Source organism: Myiozetetes cayanensis, unplaced genomic scaffold (assembly GCF_022539395.1).
Source record: "Myiozetetes cayanensis isolate MyiCay16 unplaced genomic scaffold, myiCay2020 scf20-37, whole genome shotgun sequence".
In the NCBI taxonomy this organism is placed as follows: Eukaryota; Metazoa; Chordata; class Aves; order Passeriformes; family Tyrannidae; genus Myiozetetes; species Myiozetetes cayanensis.
The window spans coordinates 13,623,446-13,634,236 of NW_026087412.1; the positions used below are offsets into that span (position 1 = coordinate 13,623,446).

The 10,791-nt window shown below is 69.3% G+C and overlaps 2 protein-coding genes across 5 annotated transcripts; one reads left to right on the top strand and one right to left on the bottom strand.

Annotated features, from left to right (window-relative positions):
- Positions 1–33: 33 nt before the first annotated feature.
- On the bottom strand, positions 34–4,138 carry ARHGDIG (Rho GDP dissociation inhibitor gamma). Of its 2 annotated transcripts, XM_050317464.1 has the most exons (6): positions 3,919–4,138; positions 2,712–2,897; positions 1,673–1,756; positions 1,520–1,596; positions 675–738; positions 34–570 (listed from the first exon to the last, which is right to left on the bottom strand). In XM_050317464.1, the coding sequence occupies exons 1-6, from the start codon at positions 3,989–3,991 to the stop codon at positions 371–373; spliced, it is 684 nt and encodes a 227-aa protein (XP_050173421.1). In that variant the 5' UTR covers positions 3,992–4,138; the 3' UTR covers positions 34–370. The 2 variants fall into 2 exon arrangements, with proteins under 2 accessions (XP_050173421.1, XP_050173420.1); XM_050317463.1 differs by lacking the exon at positions 3,919–4,138 and having other exon boundaries at positions 2,712–3,844.
- An 883-nt stretch (positions 4,139–5,021) lies between these two features.
- On the top strand, positions 5,022–10,253 carry RGS11 (regulator of G protein signaling 11). 3 transcript variants are annotated; one of them, XM_050317690.1, is made up of 17 exons: positions 5,022–5,128; positions 5,947–6,043; positions 6,372–6,422; positions 6,509–6,615; positions 6,715–6,766; positions 6,848–6,906; positions 7,102–7,178; positions 7,294–7,375; positions 7,522–7,590; positions 8,215–8,244; positions 8,328–8,389; positions 8,609–8,722; positions 8,829–8,944; positions 9,320–9,407; positions 9,499–9,637; positions 9,702–9,784; positions 9,855–10,253. In XM_050317690.1, exons 1-17 carry the CDS (start codon positions 5,069–5,071, stop codon positions 9,979–9,981), a joined length of 1,413 nt encoding a protein of 470 aa, XP_050173647.1. In that variant the 5' UTR covers positions 5,022–5,068; the 3' UTR covers positions 9,982–10,253. The 3 variants fall into 3 exon arrangements, with proteins under 3 accessions (XP_050173647.1, XP_050173648.1, XP_050173649.1); XM_050317691.1 differs by having other exon boundaries at positions 8,221–8,244; XM_050317692.1 differs by lacking the exon at positions 5,022–5,128 and adding an exon at positions 5,183–5,237.
- Positions 10,254–10,791: the final 538 nt, after the last annotated feature.

Genomic DNA, 10,791 nt, shown 5'->3' on the forward strand with positions numbered 1-10,791 from the left:
CGGGCAGAGGTGACGGGGGCACAGACACACCAGTAAGAGACCAGTCTGTAGGGTTTAATGGCGATGGAAGAGCACAGCCTGCGACCGGGCGGGTACCGGGCACGGCACCACCGCGGCGGGGTCACAGCCCCGGCCCCAGCGACGGGGACACCGTGAGGACCAGGCGGGCGCCGAGATTTAAAAAAAAAAAGAGCAATTAAAAATAACTTTGGTTGCGAAGACCACGACCACGGGCGCCCACTCGCTAAGGGACCCCCCCTCAACCCTTCACACGACTGGGGCAAGCGCGGCGGTGCCGGCGAGGGGTCCCCCGGGGTGGCGGCACCGCGTCCCCGAGCTGGCGGGAGGAACCGGGGTGCGGAGCGGGGGGTCAGTCCTCCCAGTCCTTCTTTATGCAGAGGCCCCACTCCCAGGAGAGGTGCTCCGTCTTGTCGTCGTCGGTGACGAGGGAGCGGACGCGGTAGGAGCCCCGTGCCAGCCATCCCCGCGGCGCCTCCTCCGCCGGCGTCACCACCTCGTACTCCTCGGCCCGCGGCGCGTAGCTGCCCACCATGAAGACGTCGCGATCCACTGGGCGAGAAGGGGAGAGGAGGGATGGGTGAGTGGGGCCAGGATGGCACTGGCCCCCCCTGCCCTGCCCTGCCCCCCCGGCCCGGCCCCCCGGCCCCACTCACCGGGCCGGCCCCGGCGGTAGGTGAGGTGCAGGCACCGCAGCCCGCAGACGATCTCCCTGTTCACCTGCGGGCAGAGGGCACGGGTGCCATGGGTGCCGTCCTTGGGCACCCATCCTGACATCCACCACTTCTGGGATCCAGCCCCGTGTCAGGAGTGGGCACTCAGGAGCATCGGGGGCGCAGGTACCCCCAGAAGGGGCAGGGACTTGGTGGATCCCCCCTCAGGAGGGGCAGGGACCTCCAGGGACCCCTGGGATAGGCAGGGACCCAACATCAGTGGGACCTCTGGGAGGAGCAGGGACTCTGGGCTGGCAGGAACCCTCAAGAGGGGCAAGGACCAGAGGGTGGCAGTCACACTGGGGACAGCAAGGATTCCCAGGGTGGCAGGGACACAGGAGAGCAGGAACCTCAGAATGGGCAGAGACCCTCAGAGGGGCACGGACTCTGTGGGTAAGGGGTGGGAAGCAGACACCCCAAGGCAGCAGGGACCCAAATGGCAGGGACCCTGGAGCAGGCAGGGACCCTGGAGCAGGCAGGGACCCTGGAGCAGGCAGGAACCCCCCAGGGGCAGCAGGAAGGACCCTGTGGGGCAGAAACATGTGGGAAAAGGGACCCATGGGGAGCAGGGACCCCTCGGGGTAGGGCATCCAGGGTGGGAGGGCAGGGGCCCCAGATAACAAGGATCCTCTGGGGCAGGGACATGTGGGAAAAGGGACCCATGGGGAGCATGGACCTCATGAAGGACCTCATCAGACAGGGACCCATGGCACAGGGACCTCTTGGGGCAGGGACCCCGGGGTGTGAGGGCAGCAGGGCCATGCCCAGCCAGCGGGCACAGGGCTCACCTTGAAGGACACCTTCACCCTGTAGTCCACCCCTTCCTTCAGCACAAAGGCCCTGCCTCGCAGCCCCTCCAGGTCTCCTGTGTGGGGAGATGGTCCATCAGCCTGGTACCCCTTCCTCCTCCTCCTCCTCCCACTGGTGTCCCCACAGCTCACCTGTCAGGTCCATGGTGATGGGCCCTGGTGCCTGCTCACACATCAGGGTCAGCCTTGTCACCTGCACGTTGGGCACGCTGGCATCTAGGGACAAACAGCGGGGCCCAGGCCTTACCCACCATGCCCAGCCCACTGGCACCTCCATCCCAGTGAGCTGAGGGGCTGCTCATGCCCCTGTAACAGCAGGAAGGGCCACAGTGTCCCTGGTGGGATGTTAGAACCAGGAGAGCTGGGCAGCCAGGCAGGGCACAGGAGAACAGGGCATCTCGGGTCACCCCAACATTGGCATCAGTGCCGTTGGAGTAAAATCATGTTTAAAGGACCCAGACACGGGTATGTCCCTGGGTGCACCATTTCCTGGCTCAGGAGCAGGACAGAGGCAGAGGAGGAGGATGCAGCATGTGCAGCAAAGGCATCCCTTGGGGTGGGGACTGGTCTGAGTTACCTGCACCCCACCAGCCTGCACACCCCCCAGCTCGCACACACCCCATCGTGCACCTCTCACACACCCCGCTGGTTTGCATGGACCTCCCCCCCAGCCTGCAGCTCCCCCATGCACCCACAGATGCCCACCGGGGTGCTGGGCCCGTGAAGCCCCCCAGACCAGGCCAGCACCAGGCTGGGGGGCTGCCGTGGGTGCCGTGGAGAGCAGGGGGCACCGTCTGGGCACCGGCAGCCGTGCTACCCCGGCCCCTCGGCTGCTCGTTCCTCTCCGTCATCGCCATGAATTTCCCGGTTCCCTGTAGCCGTTCCTATGGAAACTGCGGCGGTGATCCCGTAACCAAGGCAACCGGGGTCCCCGGGCACCGGTACCCTGTCGGCAGGGGATGCCGGGGTCTCTGCGCGGGCGGGGGGCACAGGCAGCGCCCACGGGCGATGCCGGCCGGGATGTGTCCTCCCTGCTGGGGATGCCCCGCGGGTGCTGGGCATTCCCGAGCTCCCTGCGCCCGCCGAGGCTGCCTCACCCAGCCGGGGTGCCGGGGTGTTGAGGGCCCGGAGTGCCATGGTGCACATCCCCAGGAGCAGCCCCCCGCCTTACCCACGGCGACAGGGATGGTACCCAGCAGCGCCTGCTTGTACTTCCGCAGGCTCTCATCCCCTGGGTCCAGCTCCTGGATCTCCCGCAGGCTCTTCTTCTCCGGCGTCTTGTACGCCAGGGCCACGTCGGCATCCTCCTCCTCCTCCTCCAGCGACAGCGTCACCCCCTCCTTGTCAGCCATGATGTCTGCGGGGGACAGGCAGTGGCAGCCCCGGGGACACCCGGGGGACTCCCCCCATGCCCCGACAAAAAGGCGCTGGCGGGCAGGGGGTGGCTGAGCTGTGGCACGCCACGGATGATGTGGGCAATCCCCGGAGGGCAGACGAGCTGTTCCCCTGCTCGGAACAGTGGGGACAGCGCCAGGCTCGGTGTCCCCAGGGCCTGATGGCACAGCTGAGACCAGAGGTGTTGCCGCCGGCTGCATTTCCGCACGGTTATGGAGCAAAACGAGCTGGTGCCTACGTGGTGTGCTCAGTGCAGGGGGTGCCTGCAGACCCTTGCAGCGCACAGGTCCCTTCGGTGTCACACAGAGAGGTCCCTGTCACCACCCTACGGCCCCCGCCAACCCTGCTGGGCAGCCAGCAGCCCCATCTCCCACCCCAAACCCAAACCCAAACCACTGGCAATTCCAGGGCAAAAAGGCATCTCTGCTGGGGAGCACAAGGATGGGTGATGTCCCCACAGCCCCTGACTCTCCCTGCCCACTGCATCACCCCCACTGCTTGTGACTGCCAGCACTGAGCTCCCCAGAGCCTCCAGAACCCCATCCCTGGGGACGTGCTGGGGACACAGCATGGGGCAGGGGCCACCGTGCTCAGCCCTGAGGCCACAGGGCTGCTGGTCCCCAGTGCAGTAGCAGTGACGGGGACACAGAGCAGTGGCCCTGCTGCACTTCTGGGTCCCCATCGCGGCTGCCCTCGACTGTCGCGGCAGCGTGCAGGGGCTCTCAACCCAGGGGTGAACCCACCCGGGGTTGGCCGGCCCCCCACGGGTGGCAGGGCAGGGTGGGATGCGGGGGGTGCCACAGGCAGGGGGACGGCAGGGGACTCCCCCGTGGGACTTTCGGGTCCCCCCGGGCCCGGGGTGATGCAGCTGGTGCCCGGGGGATGCTCACCTGTTGGGGGGACCCGGAGTGATGCTCGCCCGCCCTCCCCGGGGCAATGCCCCCCCGCCGCCCCGGGCGCTGCCCCCGGCCGCCGCCGCTCACCTCGGTAGCACAGTGCCAGCCAGAGCAGCTCCAGCAGCTGCCCGCCGGCCTCGCACACGTCCAGGCCGAGCATGGCCGGGCCGGGCCGGGCCCGCCGCCCCCGGGGCCAGGCGAGGCGGCCGCTGGCGGGGCCCGGGGCGCGGCTGTGCAGGTGCCGGCGGCTCCTCCCGCCCGCTGCCGCCGCGCTCGGCGGTGCCGCTGCTCCCCCGCGCTCCCCGCTGCGCTCCCCGGCGCTGCCCGGCGCGGCCCGGCGGGGCGGCGGCGGCGGCTCCCGCAGACGCGGCGGCTCCGCTGCCCGCCCCCGCCCGCCCCCGCCCCTCGGCGGCTCAGCCCGCCGCTCGTGGGCGGCGAGACTGCAGTGAGCTCATCGCCGGGCGCGCCCGCCCCGCGCTGCCCGCACCCCGCGAGCATCCCGCCGGCACCCTCAGTGCACTGCCCGCGCCCCCCGCAAACCGCGAGCATCCTGTTTTGTACCCCCAGTGCACCGCCCGCACCCTGCCCGCACCCCGCGAGCATCCTGCCTGTGCCTTCAGTGCACTGCCCGCACCCCGCCATCATCCTGGTTTTACTCTCAGTGCACTGCCCGCACCCTCCCGCAACCCGCGACCATCCTGCCTGTACCCTCAGCGCCCTGCCCGCACCCTGCCCGCACTGCCCGCATCCTGCGAGCACCATGTCCACAGCGTCCACCACCTGCCCGCCCTGCCCGCAGCCCCGCACGCCGCCAGCACATTGTCCGCGCTGCCCGCACCCCGCGAGCATCCTGCCCGCACTCTCGGTGCACCGCCCGAGCCCCTCCCGCACCGCCATCCCAAAAGCCACAGGGATGTGTTCCCCATCTCGCCAGCACCGGGTCAGCCGGGGCACCCCTGGGGCCCCGGGACAGACCGGGCCGGCAGAGCGGCGGCGGCGTGGGAGCTGCGCGGGGGTCGGGCCCGTGGGTCGGGCCGGGGGTCCCACGGGCAGGGCGGGGACCGGTCCCAGGCCTCGGGGACAGGGCTCCGGCTGCGCCCCGGACCGGGGTGCCCGTCAGGAGTGCCCGGTGCTGGTGGCGGCAGCCGCGGGAGGCAGCGGGGCGGGACCGGGCAGGGCCGGGCGGGACCGGGGCGGGCTCGGGCGGAGCGGTGCGGCCGCGGGGCGCGCACCCGCGATGACCATCGGCGGCCCCCGCGGCCGGCACCCCCGCCTCCAGATGCCCTGTCTGCGCAAGGTGAGCGGCACCGGCACCGGTAGCGGTACCAGCCCCGCGGGGAGCGGGCACCGCGCCCGTGCAGGGCACCGACACGGCGAGAACTGGGCACCGGCATCGCGGGGAGCGGGTACCGCGGGCACCGGGAGCTGGGACTGTGGGCACCGGGCACTGGCTCCGTGGGGAGCGAATACCGTGGGCACTGGGCGCTGGGACTGTGGGGATCGAGCACTGGGACCGTGCGGGGCGCGGGAGCTGGCACCGGGGGGACCGGACACTGACAGTGTGCTGGGCAACGCGTGCATCGGGGACCGGGGCACAAGCATCGTCTCTCCGGGGACCAGGGACCAGCACCATTCAGTGCATCGCTGGACAGCATGCACCACCCTGGCCCCAGGACCGCCATGGGACACTGGGCACCGCCCCGCGCAGGGACCCCCACGGGAAGAGCCCCGGTGCTGCGTGTTCTGCTCCCCCCCGCAGAGCCGGGGTGCTGCCACAGCCTCGGCAGAGCTCACTCCGCAAAACCGGGGGTCCCCTGGCCAGGGATGCTCGGATCGGTGCCTGCACCTCCGGCGTCGCACACTCTCCTGGGTGCCCGGTGCCTTGGTCTGGCTGTGACGTGCCAGGCTGTCCCCAGGCTGGGCACAGGTGCCCCGGGGAATTGCGGGGTGCCAGGCTGACCCCAGGCTGAGCACAGGGTGCCCCTGTCCGGTTGTGGGGAGCCAGGCTGTGTCCAGGTCCCAGGGTACCCCGGGTTACAGTGTGGGGGAGCCAGGCTGTGCCCAGGCCCGGCGCCCCCGTCGGGGGGCTGAGCAGGGCGTGTGCTTTCCCGGCAGATGGAGCGGATGATCGTCAGCATGCAGGACCCCGACATGGGCATCAAGATGAGGAACCAACGCTTGCTCATCACCGTCATCCCCCACGCCATGACAGGTGGGTCCCCCCATGGGGTGCCCCGTGAGGTGAGTGGGGTGGGGGAGTCGTGTGGGTGCTCCCCGGGTGTCCCCAGCACTGCACCAGCACCCACCCCCGGCACCCCGCACTGCTCGCCGCCCCGCACCCGCGGGTGCTCGGCGCTGCAGCTGGGATCAATTATGCATCGGCTGCGCGGGGCGGGCGCTCGCACGTCCTTGGCAGGGCCCCCGTCACCCTGCGTGACCCCTGGCACTGCCATGGAGTGCCAAGCGCCCCAGCCGGGAACCTCCCCATGCCCAGCTTGGGGGACCCCACTGCACCCCACTAACGCTGCCTGGGTCCCCAGGGAACGACATCGTGGAGTGGCTCATCCAGAAGTACGGCATCTCCGAGGAGGGTGAGTGCCCTGGCACGGGCAGCTGGCGCTGCGGGGGCAACCGGGGCTGCCGAGCTGTCCTGCAGCCCCCACTCCTGCTCCCCCAGAGGCGCTGCACCTCGGCAACCTCATCGTGAAGCACGGCTACATCTACCCGCTCAGAGACCCCCGCAGCCTGGTGCTGCGGGCGGACGAGTCTCCCTACCGCTTCCAGGTACAGCCCCGCCCGGCACGGGCACTGCCGCAGGTCGGGGGTCCCCGGGCTCGGCTCCGTGGCACCCCACGGCATGTGACCCTCTCCCTCTCCCCGCAGACCCCCTATTTCTGGACCAGCACCAAGTGGCCGGCCACGGAGCTGGACTATGGTAAGTGCCATCGTGCTGCTGGCACCACACGGGCTGCAGCCCCTTCCCAGCCCCTCTGAGGTGCCGCCGTTCCTCTTGCAGCCATTTACCTGGCCAAGAAGAACATCCGCAAGCAGGGCGACCTGATCGAGCACGAGAAGGTGAGCGGTGCCCTCCTGTGATGGGCTGGGGGGTGGTCTCAGCTCACCCAGGAGCAGGGGCTCCGCTGTGGTGCAGGGGGCACCGGCACCTTGGGGAGCTGTGGGTGCCCTTGGGGCAATGGGACGCGGAGCCGGGCAAGGGGACAGGTGCCACACCGTGCCCATCCGGGTGACACCGCCGCTGCCGCTCCCCAGGACAACTACAACCTCCTGCACAAGCGGATCAACCACACGTGGGACTTCGTGGTGATGCAGGCGCGGGAGCAGCTGCGGTGAGTGCGGGCACGGCCCCGCCGCCCCCCGGGACGGCCGGGACGGAGCCCCCGCGGGTGCGGGGCAGGCGGGGTGCGGGGTGCCAGCGCTCCCCCGCTGCCTCTGCACGGGCAGGGCGGCCAAGCAGCGGCGGAAGGGCGACCGCATCGTCATCGACTGCCAGGAGCAGGCGTTCTGGCTCGTCAACCGGCCCCCGGTGAGCACCGTGGGGGGCGAGGGGCGCCGTGCTGGAGGGTGCAGCCCTGGGAAGCGCCCTGGCACCGCACACAGCCCCAGCCTGGGGAGCGGGGCTGGGGGGTGCGGAGGGTCCGCCCAGCCTCCAGCACGATGCTCTCTTTGCAGCCGGGAGCCCCCAATGTGCTGGAGAAGGGCCCCGAGCGCAGGAACTGCCACACCACCCGTGTCCAGCTGGTGAGTGGGGGGGTCCAGGCACCCCTGGGGCTGTCAAGGGGCACAGGGCACAGCCATGTGCCTGTGCCTGGGGTATCGAGCTGCCCCAGTGGGTGCCCATCCCACCCACCACAGGCTCTGTCCACATTTGGGGGAGGGAAGGGGGTGGTGAGCCCCAGCTCTGCTAACATCCGTGTGTCCACCCTGTTGAGTCGGGGGGTCTGTGTGTTTGCCCATGTACCCACCACCCCCCGTGCCAGCACCTCTAATCCCTGCAGGGCACTGCACTGCCAGGAGCCCCAACCCTAACTCTAACCGTCCCCGTGTTGTGACCCCACTAATGCTGCCCCAGCACCCCCAGTCTGTCCTCACTAACCACCCACTTTCTCTTCTCTGCGCCGTGTGCCGTGTCCTCTGCCCACGTAAGTGTCACTAACCTAGGGCTGGTGTCACACTGGGGTGAGGGGGGGTCACACCTCATGGGCTGTGCTGGCTGAGCCAGCAGGGGTGAGACTGGAGGCCACAGGGATGGGCTATGGGGTCCTGGGGTGGGGGACTGGACGCCTGGATTGCCAGGGTGGCGATGGCAGGACACGATGTCCTGGCCCTGCCCTGCCCTCACCCAGCCCTGCCTGTCTCTTGCAGACCAAGAACATGGATTACTACAAGCGGGAGGTGAGTGGGGCAAAGGGTGGGGGAGGCCCCTGGGTGTCACAGGCTGCTGGACACCCCAATATCTCCCCTGCACCTGGCCCCAGATCGAGTACTGCAGGAAGGCCATGGCCAGGACCAGGGTGAAGTCCTCCATCTGCCTCGAGGGGTGAGTGGCAGTGGCTGCCCCGGCTGCAGGTCCCTTGCTGGGGTGAGGGGGCACCCACATTCCTGCAGATGGTGGGTGGCACCACAGCACCATAACCCTCAGCAGGGAGTGGAGCTGAGGCTCTGCAGAGCCTGGGCATGTCCCCAACACGTCCTCATGGTGTCCCCGGGGTGGCTGGGCTCGGTGGCCCTGGCCACCTCCAGCCACTGCTCCCGGCAGGTACATCAAGTTCAACGAGCAGTACGTGCCCCACGACCCCATCATGTCCGGCTGCCTGCCCAGCAACCCCTGGATCACGGACGACACCACATACTGGGTCATGAACGCCCCCACGTAAGCACCCACGCCCCACGCCCCCCCATTCCCCCACCCAAGGACGGGGTGTGGGGTCACACAGGCAGCCAAGGGCTGCCAGCCCCAATGCTGGTGCTGCCTGCAGGGTGACAACCCCCACGAAACTGCGTGTGGAGCGCTGGGGCTTCAACTTCAGCGAGCTCATCATGGATCCCCTGGGCCGGGCACAGCTCCTCGAATTCCTCAAGAAGGAGTTCAGTGGTGAGCGGCCCCAGCCCCACACCCTCAAACCCACCGCTGTGTCCTGGCACCCCCAGACCCATCACTCTGTCCCAGCACCTCCAAACTCACCACTGTGTCCCGGTAGTGCTTAATCCACTGGCCAATCCCAACACCACCAAACCAACCCATAACCTTGTCCTGGCATCGCACAACCCACCTCTCCATGCTGGCATTCCAAATCTACCACCCCATCCCAGTACCTCCTGACTAACCTGCCCAGGCTCCCCTGGACCCACTGCCCCACACCATCCCAGCTGGCTCCATCCCAGGGGGGCTGCAGGGCCGCGTGCCCAGCCACAGTGGCCTTTGGGGGTTGCCCATGGGGGGTGCCCAGCGCCACGTCCCCCTCCCCAGCCGAGAACCTGAGCTTCTGGGAGGCGTGTGAGGAGCTGCGCTACGGGGAGCAGTCCCGCATCGCCGAGATCGTGGACGACATCTACCAGTGAGCGCCAGCGGGGCCAGGGTTTGGGGGGCAAGGTTTGGGGGAGGGTCCCCCTGCGGGGCCGGGCTCAGCACCGCCTGTGATTCCCCAGGCAGTTCCTGGCTCCCGGGGCCACGCGCTGGGTGAACATCGACAGCAAGACGATGGAGCGGACGCTGGAGGGCATCAAGACGCCCCATCGCTACGTGATGGACGACGCCCAGATGCACATTTACATGCTGATGAAGAAGGTGGGTGAGGGCAGGGCTTGGGTGGGCAGGGATGGGCAGGATCCTGACGCCTCTGCTCGCCCAGGACTCCTACCCGCGGTTCCTCAAGTCGGACCTCTACAAAAACCTCCTGGCCGAGGCCATCATCCCCCCGGAGACCAAGAAGCGGTGAGGGCAGGGACCGTCCCCCTGGGGCGCTGGGTGGTCCCTCCTGGTTGTGACCCCGCTCTGCCCGCAGGGTCTTCCCCTTCATGCGCAAACAGCGGCACTCCAGCCCCAGCCCGGCCCTGCTCCTGCCCGCGGGCGATGCCGAGGAGAGGAGCAGGAGCCCCTCGACTGCCCCAGTCCCCGAGGAGGAGAGCTGAGGCTGCAGCCCCCCGCCAACATGAGAGCCCCGTGACCCAGCACACCCCAGCCCCGCCGCAGGACCCTGCCGGCAGTAGCACTGAAGGAGAGAAGCCATATCCCCCCCAGCAGCCCCCCGGGGCCAGGCTGGCCCCGCTGTAGCCCCTGCTCACATCCCCACACCCTCCCCTCCCTCGGGGAACCCGCACCCAGCCGGCCTGGTGCGGGGCCACCCCCCCCCCTCCGGCCCCCAGCCCGGGCACAGGACAATAAAGCCCCCATGGGGAAACGCTGAGGCTCCCGCGGTTTTGGGGCAAGGGGGACAAGGGAGGCCATAGCAGGGTGCGAGGTGCACAAGGTGCTGGCCACCTCTCCAGGCTGGATTGTGTCCTGTACCCCCCGTGCTGGCAGCAAACCCCTCCCCTGCCTGCAGCGCCCAGCAAGTGCAGACCCCAGGCCGGGAGGACCAGCTTGGGAGCAGGGGTGGAGAAGCCAGGGGCCAGCAAACCCGGGCTGCCAGGGCCCTGCGGGCTGGCACAGGGACAGAGAGCAGGGCTGGCAGCTGAGCCACTCTCCCTGCCCACGGACTGATAATCTGAGCAGAGGGCGAGGATCGCACGGCAGGATTATTCCCTTCCCGGGAGCCGAGCCCCGGCTGTGGGGGATTATCAGTGGTGGTTACGTAAAGGAGAGGGGGGCTGGTGCCCACCAGTGCTCACCCTTGGAGCCCAGCCCCCCCAAACGCACCCAGGGACCCACAGAGCGGAGCAGGCTGGGGGTGTTTCCAGCCCGTACCCCGGCTAACAAACACCGCGGGTGCTTGGGATGTT